Raw genomic sequence first — 18,362 nt, forward strand, 5'->3', positions numbered from 1 at the left:
AGCACCCTGCAATGGCTCGCCGAGCAGCACACTGAAATGCAAAAGACGCTACAGTCTTTCCAGGAGTCCCACCAGGTGCAGTGGCAGGCTCTCCTCGTCTGGCAAACCGAGCAACAGAAAGCCCTCCAGGACTTCATCAAAGAGCAGTCGACTGTACAGCAACAGCTCCTGCAAAGATTGGTGAGTCCTGTGGTGGGGGATGGTGCCCGGACTCCAGGCCTCAGCCTTTGTAAGATGGCCCCCACGGATGACCCCGATGCTTTTTGGGGACCTGTGAGCGGGTGGCCCTGGGAGCCGGTTGGGATCGTACCACCTGGGCCCTACGGCTGGGCCCTTATCTCACCGGGGAGGTGCAGGCCGTGTATATGGCCCTGACAGAGACCCAAGCCAGGGATGACGATGCGGTGAAGGCGGCAATCTTAGACCGCCTCGGGTTGTCGGCCGAGAAATACTGCCAGAAGCTTCGGGCAGCCCAATGGACAGGGTGTGTGCGGCCCTGGGCCTTTGCGCAAAAGTTAATGGACTGGGCAACCCGGTGGTTGAGGCCCGATGCCCACACGGTGGGCCAGATAATGGACCAAGTGGTCCTTGAGCAGTTTCTACAGGGCCTCCCTGACAGCGTGCGGGTTTGGGTGCGGCGACATCAGCCGGCCACTCTGGAAGCGGCCGAGCAACGGACCGAGGAATATGCGGAGGCTGACTTCCCAGTGAGGGAGCATCGAGTCCTGAGAGACCCAGAGCGGGGCAGGAAACCCCGTGAGCACAGTGGGGTGAAGCTGCCGGACAAGCGATGAGAGGAGCCCAAGGCAGTTCATATGTTGGCGGTGTGGTCAGCTGAGACACAAAAGTCCGGGACTGCCCGGTGATGGAGCGTGGAGCGGCGGACTTTTGTGGATGGACTAGGACTGGGGCGGGGGAAAGGAGGCGTGGGTTGACCACCATCCCGGTGCGGGTAGGGAGAAGACCCCAGAGGGGTCTGGTGGGGACGGCCTCCGTCCGCTCCTTTGTACAGCGGCACTTGGTGAATCCGCACTGGCTTATCCCCGGTGGACGGATGTGGGTGGAATGCATCCACGGGGATAGGAAATGTCCCATGGCCCAGGTACCTCTCGAAGTAGACGGGCGGTTTACCTGGAAGCGGGTGGGGGTAATTGAAGGGTTAGCTTACCCCGTGGTCCTAGGGCAAGACTGGCGCTTTCCCCTGAGGCGAAAGGCGGCCGGGGGGAAGCAACCGAGAACGAGGGGAAAAAGAACCCTGGAAAGGGAGAGCAAGGCCCCGGGGGAGGCGGATCGGGAGCAAGGGAAGGCCCCACAATCTCCGGGGGGAGAATTAGAACAGCCTAGACAACAGAGCCAAGATAGTAGACAGGAGGGAATGACTGAGGAGCCCAGGGAGCTTCTGGGGCAGGACCACCTGGGGGAGGGAGCCCTCGGGGAGGTAGAAGGCGTTCAGCAGAGGGAGGCCCAACAGCAAAGGGACAGAGGGGCTAGACCAGAAACAGGGGGCCGACTCGGGGCAGTGGGCTCTGAGACATCACCCCCACTAGAAAGGAAAGAGGAGCCTCTGGAGTGGCCGGCCCAGCCGTGTGAATGGTGTAAGGACCTCTGGGTAAAGGTGGACCTGTGGGGTGCCTCACCCCCTACCCAATGCACCTTTTCTGGGTGGGGGGTGCCAAAGCCCCATGGGGTTGTTTCAGGGGACCCCTTGGCTGGGCAGGGGGCCCAGCCTCAGAAGAAAATCCCTGGCCGCGGAAGGCGAGGCCGAGGAAGACCAGGCCCGGCACCAGCTTAAAGGGGGAGGTGTGTAGCAGGGTGCTGGTGCAAAGGCACCTAATTAGCCCCTGCTCAGCCAGCCCCAATCAGGAGAAATAGATTGGGGCTGGGAGAAAGGCTGGTGCCTGGCCTCTGGAACTGGCTGCACCTGTGGGCCTGCTAGTAGAAGAGCTATAAAGGCTGGCTGGCAGCCGGTGCAAAGGGGAGAATGGCTAGTGAAGGGGCAGTCTCCAGGCTGAAGGGAGACTCCCTGTAACAGAGGAGATAGGAAGACCTGTGTGTTTGTAAATAGTATCGCTGGATGCTGCTGTGGGGTGAGTGGGGGGCAGGCTTGCTCTCCAACCCCCTTTCCTCTCGCTGGGGCCTCATAGCCCCACCAGGCTGGGGTAGACAGTCAAGGGGGGCTGGCAGTTTTACTGATCTCCCCCAAAGGAGATCTGCCCCACGGCATGGGTGCTGAGGGAGTGATCCCTGACTGGCCTGCTCTGTGCTCTTCTGGACAGGAGATGGGACTAACATGATCCCCTTAAGAAGTGTTCCTGTCTCCAGCACTCAGATGCCCTGCTCCCAATGGGGTCCAAGCCCCAAATAAATCCGTTTTATTCTGTATAAAGCTTATACAGGGTAAACTCATAAATTGTTCACTCTCTATAGCACTGATAGAGAGAGATGCACCGCTGTTTGCCCCTCCCTTCCCCAGCTATTAATACATACTCTGGGTTAATTAATAAGTAAAAAGTGATTTTATTAAATACAAAAAGTAGGATTTAAGTGGTTACCAGTAATAGACAGAACAAAGTGAATTACCAAGCAAAATAAAATAAAACACAGAAGTCTATGCCTAATACAGTAAGAAAGTGATTACAGATGAAATCTCACCCTCAGAGATGTTCCAGTAAGCTTCTTTTACAGACTAGCCTTCTTCTAGTTTGGGTCCAGCAATCACTCACATCCTTATGGTTACTGTCCTTTGTTCCAGTTTCTGTCAGGTATCCTTTGGAGGTGGAGAGGCTCTCTCTTTAGCCAGCTGAAGACAAAATGGAAGGGTCTTCTAGGGGCTTAAATAGACTTTCTCTTGTGGGTGGAGACCCCCGTCCTTTCTCCTATCTGGAATTCAGCTCCAAGATGGAGTTTTTGAATCACATGGGCAAGTCACATGTCCATGCATAACTGAGTTCCTTACCAGCCAGGCCACATTCCTGGGAAAACTCAGGCGTGGATTGGTGTCTCCAAGTTCATTGTTAGGTTAAGTGTTTCTTGATTGGGCACTTACTGAGAATAGTCTTTTCTCAGGAAGCTGACGAACTGCTTCACTCAGGCTACTTAAAATTAAACAAATACATAACCAATATTCATGACTTAGAATACAAAAATGATACATGCATACAAATAGGACGAATATATTCAATAGATCATAACCTTTACAGAGATATGTTACATGGCATAAAACATATTCTAGTTATCTCATATATATCAATAAGCATATTCCCTATAAACATTACGGAGTGCAACGTCACATATATATATTGATATAGATAAGTATGATAAAGGGGTGTCGGTGGGCACACACATCTTTTGTATACTGCATTTCTGTATTCACAATCACTTAGACCCTCCTCCTTTCACAATAGGACCCACACTGACTGATCCTCATTTCATTCAACTACCTTGGATTCTTTGTAAGGGTCACAGATCTCCTCACAGTATTTCTCAGGGCCTCCTTGACCTCTCTGTTTCTCAGGCTGTAGATGAGTGGATTGGCCAGGGGAGTCAGGACTGTGTAGCAGACAGAGAACACTTTGTTCAGGGTGCCGGATTTCGGCAGCATGTAGACAATCATGATGGTCCCATAGAAAAGTGCCACCACAATGAGGTGAGAGGAGCAGGTGGAAAAGGCCTTTTGCCTCCCGGCGGTGGACGGGATTCGCAGGATGGTTGCAATGATACAAATGTAGGATGTCAGGGTTAATAGAAAAGGGGAAACTGCATCTAGGAAGGAAAATATATAAATAACTGGTGTGATCTGGCTGGTGTCGCTGCAGGAGAGTTGAATCAATGAGGTGAAATCACAAAAGAAATGGTCAATTTCATTGGGGCCACAGAAAATTAGCTGTGACATAACACATGTGACTATTGTACAAATTAGAAATCCACTAATCCAAGACCCAGCTGCTAGCTGAATGCACAGCCTGCCGTTCATACAGGTTCCATAGTGCAGCGGTTTGCATATGGCTAAATACCGATCATAGGACATGGCTGCCAGGAGATAACACTCTGTTGTTACCAGAGACCCAAAGAAATGAAATTGTGTGATGCAGCTGGGAACAGAAATGGTTCTGTCCCCAGTCAGGAGACTGGCCAGCATCCTGGGCAGGAGGGTGGAGGTGTACCAGGTCTCCAAGCAGGACAAGTTCCCTAGGAAGCAGTACATGGGGGTGTGAAGGTGCTGATGAGTCACAACTAGCGCAACGATGAGGATGTTCCCAGCCATGGTCGCAATGTAGATCACTAGGAAACCCAGGAAGAGAAGGGTCTGCAGTTCAGGGAGATCCCCGAACCCCAAGAGGATGAATTCCATGACGGCCGTTTGATTTTCCCCTTTTCCTCTCTCCATGAGCTGTATCCTGTGATAGTGAAAATGTAATGAGCATCGAAAGTTTTGGCTGTACTCCAAGGCACGACCACCCAGTTAATTTGCCACTCTTCTGCCCCATACCCCAATGGTTTTCATTCACAGAGTCTTAGATTTAAGACCAATAGGGACCATTGGATCATCCAGGCTGAGCCCCTACGTAAGAAAAGCCACAGAATTTCCCCACTTACCCTGCGCTGAGCTCAATAACTTGTGTTTGGCTGAGACAGACCTTCCAGAAAGGCAGCCAATCCTGATCTGGAGATAGCAGGAGATGAAAATCCACCTCTTCCCTTGCCAGTTTTTTCCAATGGATAATCACCCTCACTGGGAAAAATAAACAAAACCTGCGACTTATTTCCCATTGAAACATGCCTGGTTTCAGCTTCCAGCCCTTGGCTATGGCTAGGCCTGTATCTGGGCGATGAAAGAGCCCTTTGGTAACGAGGGTTTTCTCCCCATGAAGGCATCAAGATGCTGTAATCAAGTCACTTCTCCTTGATACACCAAAAAACCTGAGCTCTTTAAGTCTCTCACTGGAGGGTATTTCCTCCAGCCCTCACATCACTTGTGTGGCTTTTTTCTGCACCCTCCAAAATCTTTCAAAGTCCGTTTTATACCGTGCCCCCAGCCCTGCACACTGTATTCCAGCATTGGTGTCACCAGGGATCTCTTCAGAGGTGAAACGCCCTCCCTGCTCCTGTTCTCTGCTCCTCTGTTTATACAGCCAAGGACGGTATCAACCCGTGCCCCACCACAACGTGCGGGGAGCTGATGTTGGGTTTCTCACCCTCTGTAGCCTCTACCCATGCTGTGATGGGGGCCAGGGTCACACAAACGAGCTACCCTCCGGGAAGGGCAGGAGGGAGGTGGCGCCGTGACAGTGCCTGCGATGAGGGAGTGACGCTGACCCACCGCACAGACGGGAAAGTGACTCTGCCCCTGGCCATGACCAAGGCAGTACCTGGGTCTGGAGTGGGAGATACAGGGGGAGAATGGAAAGTCTGCCTGTGCCCAGTACTCATCTACCCCTGTTACTGCAGTGTCCAAGCTTCTCACAATCTCTAATGTGTTGATCTTCACACCACTCCTGTGACATAACATTGGGAGCTTGGGTGCTTCTGAAAATCCCACGAGGTGAGTAAATACCTTTCAAAATATCATCCGAAGTGACTTATCCAAGGTCACCCAGCAAGGCGACAGCTGAGCAGAGAAGAGACACCAGATCTGTCACAGGCTGGAGCTCTAACTGCCCACGGTCTGGAGAAAATGAAGGGAGAGCGGTCAGTGCTCGGGAAAAGGCTGTGACACAGACATGGCTCACTGCGTCCTGATCTGTAAGGATTTTTGTCTCCATGCAGTGCGTTTCTAACGTACACCCCTTTCCTGGGGGGAGCTCAGTACCACCCACAAAATGCTGATTGTCTTTCCGCTCCCACGGAAAGCCATGGAGGAGGCACTCACGAAGCATCTCAGCTGTGGGCCAGGAAGGTGTATTGGAATCTGCCCCCCAGAAAAGGCTGGAGAGGCAGCTGAGAACCCGAGGTGCAGAGTCCCTGAGCAAACAACAAGCTGCCAGGGAGACAGAGAGGGAATAGCCAGCCAGAGGGCATGAGGGTGCGGGGAGGACAGACAGAGGGATATATAAGGGCTGACATGAGATGTGAGTCTCCCTTCTGATCCATCAGTGTCTGTAGCTGCAAACTACAAAGCAACCCACTCTGAAGTCCTTCCTCCAGCAGAGCTCCCAGCGTGTGAGGACACTGCCCGAGGGGGTGTCTCAGACCAAGGGCTGTGTAGGCGTAAGGACCTGAAGATCTGCCCCGAGGCTAGTGACACTCACCTTCAATCCTCAGCATGCAGCAGCGTGCTCTCCATGGCCAGGGACTGGGGCTGGTGTCAGTCGGCCTTCGTGTCTCAGTCCCTGGGCAGACCCCTGCCTGTGGCTGCTGGGACTAGAGTGACCAGACAGCAAATGTGAAAAATCGGGACAGGGATGGGGTATAATAGGAGCCTATATAAGAAAAAGACCCCAAAATTGGGACTGTCCCTATAAAATCGGGACATCTGGTCACCCTAGTTGGGACGGGCGCCTCTTGTTGCCCAGGGTGATTGCTGGCATCACACAGACCCTTAGTACCTTCTGCTCTGGCTTTTTGCTGGGTTTATCAATGAAAGCAGCTGCCCCCAGGGCCTTCTGCTGCTGTTGAGATCTTGCTTGGGACTGCTGCCGGTGATGCTCTGGGTTCCCGGCAGAGGGGAGCTGATGCAGAGTTACTTGTTAAAACAGTGTTACAGCAAAGCGGGTGCAGTTGGCATCCTAATCCCCAAGGAAAGCTCCTGTGTTCCCATGTGCTGTATGTGCATGAAGGGCCCAAGAGAATGGGGAATTAGCTTCAATCCCTTTAATGATCAGACTGAACTCCTACATACCAGTTTCCAGCCGTGGATCTCAAAGCACGTGGCAAAGGGTGGCAAGTGTCCTCATCCCCATTTCACAGGCGAGACAACTGGGCACCGAGAAGGGAGGCAATTCCCAAAGGTAACCCAGCCTTGGTGTAGCTAGAAATACTGTCAGCCAGCCACCAACTTGAGCATCAGGGCAACAATCCCATAGGGGGCATGCAGATTCCTTGCACATTGAGCGCCACACAGCTCCATCTCTAGCTAGGCCCTGATGTTCTCTGGCCGCCCGGATCCATCCCTAGCTAGGCCCTGACGTGCTCTGGCTGCCTGGATCCATCCCTAGCTAGGCCCTGACGTGCTCTGGCCGCCCGGATCCAACCCTAGCTAGGCCCTGACATCTGGCTGGAGGTTCAGTCTATGTCTATCACTGGAGAGCTTATCATGCCACCAAAGCTTTCGGTGACCATGTGACTGCCGACCATACAGCGGCATTGCTTGGTAAACCCCCTTCGGCATTTGTTGATCGTCCATCCTAACAATATGTCTGTACCAAGAAAGCCGCCAGAACCGAACCAGTGCTGATGGAGGCAGTTTCTGGGTTTGGCTACAAACATTCTCACTGCTGATTTTGTCCTGCCACTTGCTATGGAGCAGCTGACGGAGACAACGAGAATCAAACCCCATCACTCCGCCACTCCTCAGCCTGCCCCCGGAGCCCAGGTTTCATGGTCGTACAGCAGAGTTGGTGTAAGTGCGGCTCTATAGATCTGGAGCTATGCCAGAAGCTGGATGTCATAATGTCCCCACATTGTCACTGAATCGCCCGGAACACGGCAGCAGCTGCTGATGTATGAGAGAGTGTCCACATCTTTCAAGCATCCTCCCACCCCATCTCTGATGACAGCTGCTCCCTGCTCAATGGCCGGTCCACACAGGTTAATAGTGAGCTGCTTGTGAGCTGGAGCTGGAGGCTGTTTGGTGGTAACAGTGATGGAGTTTACTTTTATCCAGACACCCTGTGGCAGCTCCACCCTGTCCCTGGCATGGGGCTTATTGGCCCCCTCTGGCTGGCTCAGAATGGCCTGAACTAAAAGCTCAAAGCAGACCCTCAGCCCCCCTGAAATTGGTGCTATGAAGTCAGATGGAAAACGCTTCCACTGGCAATGATCTGAGCCGCTCTGCTGTAGAAGACATTGGGGCCAGACTCTGAGTTCAGCTACCCAGCCACCCCTGTGTCATTCTGCGGTTAACCCATCGTCACTTGGATTGACACTTTCACGTTCATTAACCCAGGTTAAAATCCTATCAGCCGGTCAAATTTCAACACAGCCCAACCAATCCAGCGTGTCTGGACAGACCCACATGTAGACAATAAGGCTGTATGGGAGGGGGTCTCAAGGTACCTTGAGAGCCCACATCCCCCATTAACTTTCAATAGGGTTGGGATTTTAATGGGATTTGAGTGTCTAACTCCCTTAGCCTGGAGGGTCTCACAGTTCATTGATAATGGGGCTGCGGTGGCCACAGGGCCGGGGTGAGACTGCTGGCTAGAGCTGTCCTTGAGGGGCAGGGCATGGGGTGCTCAGACACCCCTGAAGTGTGAGGAGAGCAGCACATGTCCCATTGTCTCTCACCCAGCAGGTTTGGGTTCAATTTGCGAGGTTTTTTAAAATTTAAAAGTATCATGATTTTTTTTTATTTTATGCTCTCAAATGATGTTTTATATTATTTTAATTGATTTTTAATTAATATTTATTTTATACTCTGCCCAGCTCCCTCCAGCCTGGGCCTCCCACCCCCACTCTCCTCTGCCCAGCTCTCTCCAGCCTGAGCCTCCCACCTCCACTCTCCTCTGGACAGCTCCCTCCAGCCTGGACCTCCCACCCCCACTCTCCTCTGGCCAGCTCCCTCCAGCCTGGGCCTCCCACCCCCACCCTCCTCTGCCTAGCTCCCTCCAGCCAAAGCGAGTGTCAATCGAAGTGATGGGGGTGACCTCAGAAGGACACCGGGGGCAGCTGGCTGGCCCCAGTGACTGTACAGCAAGCAGAGTTGCTCAGAAAATTGTCACCAGAACAAATGTTCATCTGACTTCTCTTCCCAGTTTCAGAGGGGACAGGGCCCAGTTCAGTCCATTCTGGGCCAGATGGACGGTGCCAAGCAGGGCCCATGTTGGGGATGGTGTGAAGCTGCCAAACTGTGGCTAGACTGCGGTATCGGACCCTCTGTGGCTCACCTGGCCTGTGCGCTGGAGCAGAGGAAGCCACAAAACCATGGAGCACGTGTTGGTTCTCCCCACTCTGGGCAACCAGCAAGGAGCAGCCCCTGTAACTTTCAGGTCCCATGAACTTTACCTGCTTGGGGTAACGCTGTAGAGACCAGCCGGAGTCTGACCCCAGGTGGACAAACATCGCACAGTCAATCTGTGGAACTCGTTGCCAGGGGATATTGTGAAGGCCAAAAGAATAACAGGGTTGAAATAAGGACGAGATAAGGTCATGGAGGACAGGTCCATCAATGGCTATTAGCCAAGAGGGTCAGGGACCCAACCGCAGGCTCTGGGTGTCCCTGAACTTCTGACTGCCAGGAGCTGGGACTGGACGACAGGGGATGGATCACTCGACAATTGCCCTGTTCTGTTCATTCCCTCTGAAGCACCTGGCACCGGCCACTGTTGGATGACAGGACACTGAGCTAGATGGAGCGTTGGTCTGGCCCCATAGGGCCGTTCTTATGATGTTACACTGTTAAAACATGTAACAAAGCATCAATTCCCCTCTGCAGGGAAGAACCCAGAGCATCGCCGGCAGCAGTCCCAAGGGAGATCCCAACAGCAGTGGTAAGGCCCAGGGGGCAGCTGCTTTCACTGATAAACCCGGCAAGAGCCAAGAGCAGGAGGCACTAAGGGTCTGTGCGATTCCAGCAATCACCCTGGGCAGTGAGAGGCGCCTGTCCCAGTAGCCACAGGCAGGGGTCTGCCCAGGGAATGAGACACGAAGGCCGACTGACACCAGCCCCAGTCTCTGGCCATGGAGAGCACGCTGCTGCATGCTGAGGATTGAAGGTGAGTGTCACTAGCCTTGGGGCAGATCTTCAGGTACTTACGCCTACGCAGCCCTTGGTCTGAGACACCCCCTCGGGCAGTGTCCTCACACGCTGGGAGCTCTGCTGGAGGAAGGACTTCAGGGCTGGAGCACATGACTTATGAGGAGAGGCTGAGGGAACTGGGATTGTTTAGTCTGCAGAAGAGAAGAATGAGGGGGGATTTGATAGCTGCTTTCAACTACCTGAAAGGGGGTTCCAAAGAGGATGGATCTAGACTGTTCTCAGTGGTAGAAGATGACAGAACAAGGAGTAATGGTCTCAAGTTGCAGAGGGGGAGGTTTAGGTTGGATATTAGGAAAAACTTTTTCACTAGTAGGGTGGTGAAGAACTGGAATGGGTTACCTAGGGAGGTAGTGGAATCTCCTTCCTTAGAGGTTTTTAAGGTCAGGCTTGACAAAGCCCTGGCTGGGATGATTTAGTTGGGTTTGGTCCTACTTTGAGCAGGGGGTTGGACTAGATGACCTCCTGAGGTCCCTTCCATCCCTGAGATTCTATGATTCTATGATTCTAGAGTTCGTTGTTTTGCGGTTTGCAGCTAGAGACACTGATGGATCAGAAAGGAGACCCAGCTCTCATCTCAGCCCTTACACATCCCTCTGTCTGTCCTCCCCGCACCCTCATGCCCTCTGACTGGCTATTCCCTCTCTCGTCTGGACACCTCATTATTTGCTCACGGACTCTCAGATTTTCAACTGCTTCTCAGCTGCCTCTCCAGCCTTTTCTGGGGGGCAGATTCTGATGCACCTTCCCAGCCCAGTGCTGAGATGTTTCATTTCTCCTGCTGAGCATTTCCTCTGTGGCTTTCCGTGGGAGCAGAGAGGCTCTCAGCATTTTGTGGTGTTACTGATCTTCCCCCAGGAAAGGGGGGTACGTTAGAAATGCACGGAATAGAGACTGGAATCCTTACAGATCAAGAAGCAGCGCGCCCTGTGTCTGTGGTGTCACAACCTTTCCCCCAGCACTGACTGCTCTACCTTCATTTTCTCCAGAGCGCCGGTTACACGGCGATTAGGGCCCCAGCCTGTGACAGGAGACCTGGGGTCTCTTCTCTGCTCAGCCGCAGCCTTGCTGTGCGACGTTGGGTAAGTCACTTTGGATCATATTTTGAAAGGTATTTAGGCACCTAGTGGGATTTTCAGAAGCCGCTGCAGTGAGAGAGCATTGAGCAGGGCTGAGTTAGGGGTCCCTGTGGCATCTGGGATACAGCACAGACTCTGCCTCCAGTTCCACCCAGCACCCTCCGGCCGACTAGCAGGTGGGAATTGTTACCAATTGTTGGGTGGTTACTCAGCACCCAGTGTAGTAAGGACCCGATCCCCTGGCACTGCCACAACACAACACTCAGTGGTTGAGAGTGTAAGGGAAAATCCAGTGTTATCCAAGGCCATGTAGGCCCAGGCCTCATGTCAAGCGGCCAGGGCCGGCCAGACTAGCTAAGAGGGAGGGGGGACAGAGGAGGAAGTGGAAAGTAGGTTACAGTCCTCGCCTAAAAAACAATTTTGTCATATCCCTTACTGTCAGCATGCATAGAACAGATAAGCAATAACAGGAAAAGCCTAATATGGAAGAAATTTACTTTTGCTCTAATCAGCTTTAGCCTTGCAATGTTTGTAACCAGTTAGTAAGAAAATGATGTATGTAACTTGCGTATTAAGACTGTGGTTTTAATCTTTATAAGGCTGTCTATAACCAGCTTTGAGGAGGCCGTTTTCCATAACAGTTCTCCCCTGAGCGCTTGTAATCAATAAAAAGGCCTCAGGTTGATCTGATTAAAAACACAGCGTGTGGATCGATTTTTCCACATCATTTGGTGCCATGACTCGGATTAGATGAACACCCCCGAGACCCCAAGGACCATGAACCGTTCCCCACCAGACCCCGGGCCTCTCGAAAAGGTAAGAGACCTTTTGAAATCCCTATAGTGGGTTTCTGGTGGAGGACTGTCCATAGGCTCGGGATTTGGGTGAGTCAGACGCTTTATTCGAACTTTGCTGCCAGACATGCCTGATGCCTTTGGGTTCTGGTTCCCCAGGAAGAGTCACTAGAAGTGACTAGGTAGGTTATAAAGGAAGACCTCTGGTTTGGTGTGTCAGAATGAAAGTTAAGGTCGACAGACCGGTGTGAGTGAGGGCGTCAGGAAGATGCCCCGAATACTCTGTGAAGGCCCTGGGCCTTGTGACCAGAGATATTTTGAACGCAAGCCCTGAGACCACGCCTTGGGGGTCAAGTAAAAGACCCAGACCAGGACCAAGTGTCCTCTGCATGGCAGTAATTCATAGTTAACAGTAATAGCTGGTAATTCATTATCAGCAGTTTCAGTGTGTCTGGACCAGTCACTACTGCGCTATGAACGAAAGGAGTCTGTGTGTGCATCTGCCCCAAGGGTGGTTTGATTTATGCCCTAGTTACAGCCAGGGGAAGAGTCACTTTCCAGTCTGTGCTGTGGGTCAGCGTCACTCCCTCATCGCTGGCACTGCCATGGCGCCACCTCCCTCTTGCCCTTCCCAGGGGGCAGCTTCTGTGTGTGATCCTGGCCCCCATCGCAGCACGGGTAGGGGCTACAGAGGGCAAGTAACCCACCATCAGCTCCCCGTGCAGGGCTGAGGGCCGCGGGCTGACGCCGTCCTTGGCTGTATAAACAGGGGAGCAGAGAACAGGAGCAGAGAGGAAGATTCACCCCTGTAGAGAGCCCTGGTGCCACCGACGCTGGAATACCGTGTGCAGGGCTGGGGGCACAGTGTAAAATGGTCATGGAAAGATTTTGGAGGGTGCAGAAAAAAGCCACACAAATGATGTGAGGGCTGAAGGAAATACCCTACAGTGAGAGAGCTGGGGCTGTTTGGTGTGTCAAGGAGAATTGACTTGAGAAGAGGTCTCAGCACCTTCGTGGGAAGAAACAACTTTCATTGCCCAGGGACAGGCACAGTTAGAGCAAGGGCTGGGTGCTAGACCCAGACACACGTCAATGGGAAATAAGGCGCAGTCTGTTGCCAATGTGGGGGATTATTGTTAGGAACAAATCACCAAGGGAAGTGGTGGAGTCTCCAGCTCCTGAAGCAGTTTCTCTGGTGTGAGAGAATATAAACCAGGGGTTGGCAGCCTTTCAGAAGTGCTGTGCCGAGTCTTCATTTATTCACTCTAATTTAAGGTTTCGTGTGCCAGCAATACATGTTTGTAGAAAGTCTCTTTCTCTAATTCTATAATATATAATAAACTATTGTTGTATGTAAAGTAAATAAGGTTTTTAAAATGTTTAAGAAGCTTCATTTAAAATTAAATTGAAATGCAGAACCCCCCAGACCGGTGGCCAGACACGGCCTCCTCAAAGCAGGTTATAGACAGCCTTATAAAGCTCATTTTTCACTGTCACAGGATTCAGCTCATGGAGAAAGGAGGAGGGGGAAATCAAACGTCTGTCACGGAATTCATCCTCCTGGGATTTGGGGATCTCCCCGAGCTGCAGACCCTTCTCTTCCTGCTCTTTCTAGTGATCTACATTGCAACCATGGCTGGGAACATCCTCATCATAGCGCTAGTTGTGGCTGATCAGCATCTTCACAGCCCCATGTACTTCTTCCTGGGGAACTTGTCCTGTCTGGAGACCTGCTACACCTCCACCATCCTGCCCAGGGTGCTGGCCAGTCTCCTGACTGGGGACAGAACCATTTCTGTTCCCAGCTGCATCACACAATTGGTTTTATTTGGTTCTCTGGTAACTACAGAGTGTTATCTCCTGACAGTGATGTCTTATGATCGGTATTTAGCCATATGCAAACCGCTGCGCTATGGAACCCTTATGAATGGCAGGCTGTGCCTCCAGCTAGCAGCTGGGTCTTGGATTAGTGGATTTCTAATTTGTACAATAGTCACATGTGTTATATCACAGCCAATTTTCTGTGGCCCCAATGAAATGGACCATTTCTTTTGTGATTTCACCTCATTGATTCAACTCTCCTGCAGGGACACCAGCCAGATCACACCGGTTATTTATATATTTTCCTTCCTAGATGCAGTTTCCCCTTTTCTATTAACCCTGATATCCTACATTTGTATCATTGCAACCATCCTGCGAATCCCGTCCACCAGCGGGAGGCAAAAGGCCTTTTCCACCTGCTCCTCTCACCTCATTGTGGTGGCACTTTTCTATGGGACCATCATGATTGTCTACATGCTGCCGAAATCCGGCACCCTGAGAGCCCTGAACAAAATGTTCTCTGTCTGCTACACAGTCCTGACTCCCCTGGCCAATCCACTCATCTACACCCTGAGAAACAGAGAGGTCAAGGAGGCCCTGAGAAACGCTGTCAGGAGAGCTGTGACCCTTACAAAGAATCCAAACTAGTTGAATGAAATGAGTCTCAGTCCATTAGGTTTCTGTTGTCAAAGCAGCAGGGCCAAGTGGCCCTGATACAAAAGTGCTGTATGAACGACATACTCGTGCGTGTACGTATTTATAAAGAATAGAGATAGTTGAAAATATATTTGGTGGGGAGGGGCTGGCAGAAAACGTGGAAAATGAAAACGTCTTGTTTTTTGGCAGGAGGAATTTAAAAACTTTCAGCTGGAAACTGGAAAAATAATTGGCTGCAGTGTTTTCAGTTTTCTGGCAAAAAAAAAATAATAGGAGATATTTTCCATGAAAAAACTGTTTAATCAAAATTCAGTGTTCTCGTGGAATTTGCGGTTACTGAAAAGTTGTCACCAGCTCTGATAAGTAGTAAGTGAACAGACCGGGAGCCGGGGGCTGGTGCTCAAGAATCTGTATTGTTGTTCATGGGCTTTGTAGGACCAATACGAGTTGCTGTTGCACACTGCAGGCTGCCTTCCTTTGTTCAGCTCTGTATGTGGGGTTCTTAACAAGCCCCATCTCTGTCGCACTGTAGACTCACTGCCAAGGTTTAAGGTTTATGGTTTATTACTAGCGTGTAGGTGCACTGCTCAGTCCTGGGCTGTTTCCAGAGAGGGGAGAGGAATGGTCTGTGCCCCAAGGAGATCACCATGGTTTTCACTGTGCTCTTTTCTATTCAGCTGAGCAGGAGACAGGAGAGAGAGAGAGGTCCCTGGACTCACCCCCGCCCTCCTTCTCTCCACCCTGCAAGAGTCATGCTTCCCTGTTAACCCATTCTTCCTGAGGGGAGGGGAGCTGGGAGATTCATAGCTTTTAAGGTGAAAAAAGTCCATTCTGGTCATTTTAGTCTGATCTCCTGCTCAGCAGAGGCCAGAGCAAGCCAGCCAGGATTGCTCCCTTAGAGCCAGTTCCCGCGGTGTGTGTGTGAAGATCTCCTTTGGGGGAGCTCAGTAAAACTGCCCGGCTGTGCTCTCGCTGTCTCTACCCTGGGCTGGTGTGGAGATGATGCCCCAGCGAGGGGAAAGGGGGTTGGCGAGCCAGCCTGCTCCCTGCTCACCCCACAGCAGTGTCCTCTGGGGCTGGGCCCAGTTCCCTGCTCCGGGCCGCTGGCTCTCATCACTCACAGATTTGCTGTGGTGGCTCCTCTGAGTGGGTGGGGAGGGAGGCTGAGCCACCTGACCACCCCAGTGGGAAAAGCAAGGGGAGGACTAGGGAGGAGAAAGTTCCCCAGCCCAGCACACAGTGAAGGTGGGATGCTGGTGCCAGGGTAAAGAGGTGAAGAGCCCTGCGGGGAGTTCCGGGGTGAGCCCCAGGGACAGGAGCAGCTGAAGAAGGGAGAGAGGAGTTGTTGCAGCCAGGAGTTGGGGTATTTGGGCTGATGTGTAGGGTAGATGGACCTGGGTATTGGGGGCTGCAGAAGGGCCCGGGGGAGTAAGGGTTGTGGGGCAGTGGGGGGTGGGGCTGGGGTGAAGACAGAGGGAGGTTTGGGGGGTGGAAGTGGTTTGAGGCTGGTGGGGGTGGAGGTGTAGGAGGTTTTAAGAAGTGGGTTTATTGAACTAGCACTATACATTGGGAACCATTTGATCCAGGTCACAGCAAAAGAGCTTTCCGGAAAGTAGGAAGAAGAAGAGGAAGAAGATATAAAAGGGGGATATGACATCATGATGGTACCTCACTCTCCCTACAACACCACACCTGGAAACACCTGAGGGACAAAGACTGAACTGGGGGAAGTGCTGGACCCAGGCTAACGGGATTTTTAGCCTGTGAATGGAACACCTGGGAATTCCAAGCTGTAAGCAAGTGCAGCTGGCCCCTTAAGAGTCTGCAGCCTGCTTGTATCATCTCTTAGGGCACGTCTACACTGGCAAAGTTACAGCACCGACAGTTGCAGCGCTGCTCAGAGAGCACTGAAGGGAAACCACTGTTGTGTGTTCACACTGTCAGCTGCCTGCACAATAGCATGTTCACACTTGCGGCAGTTGCAGCGGTATTTGGAGTGGTGCACTCTGGGCAGCTATCCCACAGAGCACCTCTTTCTCTTCTGCCGCTAAGACTTGTGGGAAGGCGGAGGGGGTCCTGGGGCATCCTGGGTCCAGTCCCAAAGCCCCGTGATGCATTGCTTTGCATCCCAGAAATCCCTGTGCTTCCGTCTGCATTTGGTGCCATCTTTCAACAGTTCATGTACTGCACACCTTGCCTCTTCAGGCTGCAGGGATGGATCCCGAACTGTTGACCAGCATGGTCAGTACGCTGCTTGCTCTGACCAACACATCATGAGTGGCAGTGGAGTTATTCCTTAAACTACAAAGGCAAAAGGTGTGTCAGGTTCCCTCCTCACTCTGGACTCTGGGGTAGAAATGTGGAGACCCGCATGAAAGACCCCCTAAGCTTATTTCTACCAGCTTAGGTTAAAAACTTCCTCAAGGCACAAGTCCTTCCTTGTCCTTGGATGAGTACTGCTGCCACCACCAAGTGAGTTAGACAAAGATTCAGGAAAAGAACCACTTGGAGTTCCTGTTTCCGCTAAATATCTCCCAAAGCCCCTTCACTCCCATTCCTGGGGAGGTTTGAGAGTAACCAAGGTGAGCACAGACCAGACTCTTGGGTTTTTAGGACACTAAAAACAGCTTCTTAAAAAACAGAACTTTATTATAAAGAAAAAGTAAAAGAAGCACTTCTGTAAAATCAGGATGGAAGGTAATTTACAGGGTAATCAGATTAAAAAACGCAGAGGATTTCCCCTCTAGGCAAAACTTTACAGTCACAAAAACGGATAAACCTCCCTCTTAGCACAGGGAAAATTCACAAGCTAAACCAAAAGATAATCTAACACATTTCCTTGCTATTACTTACTATTTCTGTAATATTGGATGCTTAGTTCAGATATGGCTTAGGGAGATGTATTTTCCCTGCCCTGGTTCCTCGCTGATCTGGAGAGAATACACAAAGAGACCAAAAAAACCCAACCTTCCCGCACAGATCTGAAAGCATCTTCTCCCCTTCTTGGTCCTTTTGGTCAGGTGCCAACTAGGTTATCTGAGCTTCTTAACCCTTTACAGGTAAAGGAGGGTTTTTATGCTACCCTTAGCTATATGTTTATAACAAGGTGCACGATATTGATCTTGCCATACATAGTAGCTACGACACAGGATTGCTTGTGGCATTCACGGAGGTGCTGACCACCGTGGAATGCCGCTTTTAGGCTCGGGAAACGAGCACTGAGCGGTGGGATCACATCGTCATGAAGATATGGGATGATGGGCAGTGGCTGCAGAACTTTTGGATGAGGAAAGCCACATTCATGGGACTGTGAGATGAGCTCACCCGGCACAAGGACACGAGAATGAGAGCTGCCTTGTCATTGGAGAAGCAGGTGGCAATTCCACTGTGGAAGATGGCTACTCCAAACTGCTACCGATTGGTTGCTAACCAGTTTGGAGTGGGAAAGTCGACCATGGGACTCATCTTGATGGAAGTGTGCAGGGCCATTAATCGCATCCTGCTCCAAAAAGACTGTGACTCTGTTGAGTGTGCTTTTGGCCGTTTAAAAGCCCGATGGCGCTGCCTCTATGGGAAGCTGGACCTGGCCAATGACCACATCCTATGCTTATAGCTACGTGCTGTGTGCTCCATAATATTTGTAAAGAAAGGATGAAAGCTTCACTCAGGGCTGGACCACAGAGGCTCAGCGCCTAGAGGCTGAATTTGAACAGCCAGAGACCAGGACTATTAGAGGGCTATAGCGTGGGGCCATAAGGGTCAGGGATAACTTGGGGCATCAATTTAAAGCTGAAAGTCACTAATATTTGTTGCTATGCTCAGTAGTGCAGTGCTTGTAATGCCAGGAGGTGCTTGGTGCAAATAAGGGGGTTTAGCATAAATGTATGTTGCTTTGCAGGGCTCTTTTTTGCTTTCAATTAATAGAATAAAGCTTTCTTTCAAACCAAAACAATTCTTTTATTAAAAGACAACAACCAGAGGAGAGAGTCAAATGAAAAAATACATCAGCAGGGAGCGGGGTGGGGGAAGGGAAGGTCCCAGGAGGAGGATGGCTAAAGATTTGTGTATGTCCAGAGATCACATCCAACATTCTCCTTT

The 18,362-nt window shown here is 51.4% G+C and overlaps 2 protein-coding genes across 2 annotated transcripts; one reads left to right on the plus strand and one right to left on the minus strand.

Moving 5' to 3' along the window:
- Positions 1–3,436: 3,436 nt before the first annotated feature.
- LOC123348306 (olfactory receptor 11A1-like) lies at positions 3,437–6,264 on the minus strand. Its single transcript, XM_044985822.1, has 3 exons — positions 6,249–6,264; positions 4,597–4,732; positions 3,437–4,397 (listed from the first exon to the last, which is right to left on the minus strand). Exons 1-3 carry the CDS (start codon positions 6,262–6,264, stop codon positions 3,437–3,439), a joined length of 1,113 nt encoding a protein of 370 aa, XP_044841757.1.
- A 5,478-nt stretch (positions 6,265–11,742) lies between these two features.
- LOC123348307 (olfactory receptor 11A1-like) lies at positions 11,743–14,255 on the plus strand. The gene is made up of 2 exons (XM_044985823.1): positions 11,743–11,808; positions 13,245–14,255. The coding sequence occupies exons 1-2, from the start codon at positions 11,743–11,745 to the stop codon at positions 14,253–14,255; spliced, it is 1,077 nt and encodes a 358-aa protein (XP_044841758.1).
- The last annotated feature ends 4,107 nt before the right edge of the window (positions 14,256–18,362 follow it).

This window comes from Mauremys mutica, chromosome 13, assembly GCF_020497125.1.
Source record: "Mauremys mutica isolate MM-2020 ecotype Southern chromosome 13, ASM2049712v1, whole genome shotgun sequence".
Classification (NCBI taxonomy): Eukaryota; Metazoa; Chordata; order Testudines; family Geoemydidae; genus Mauremys; species Mauremys mutica.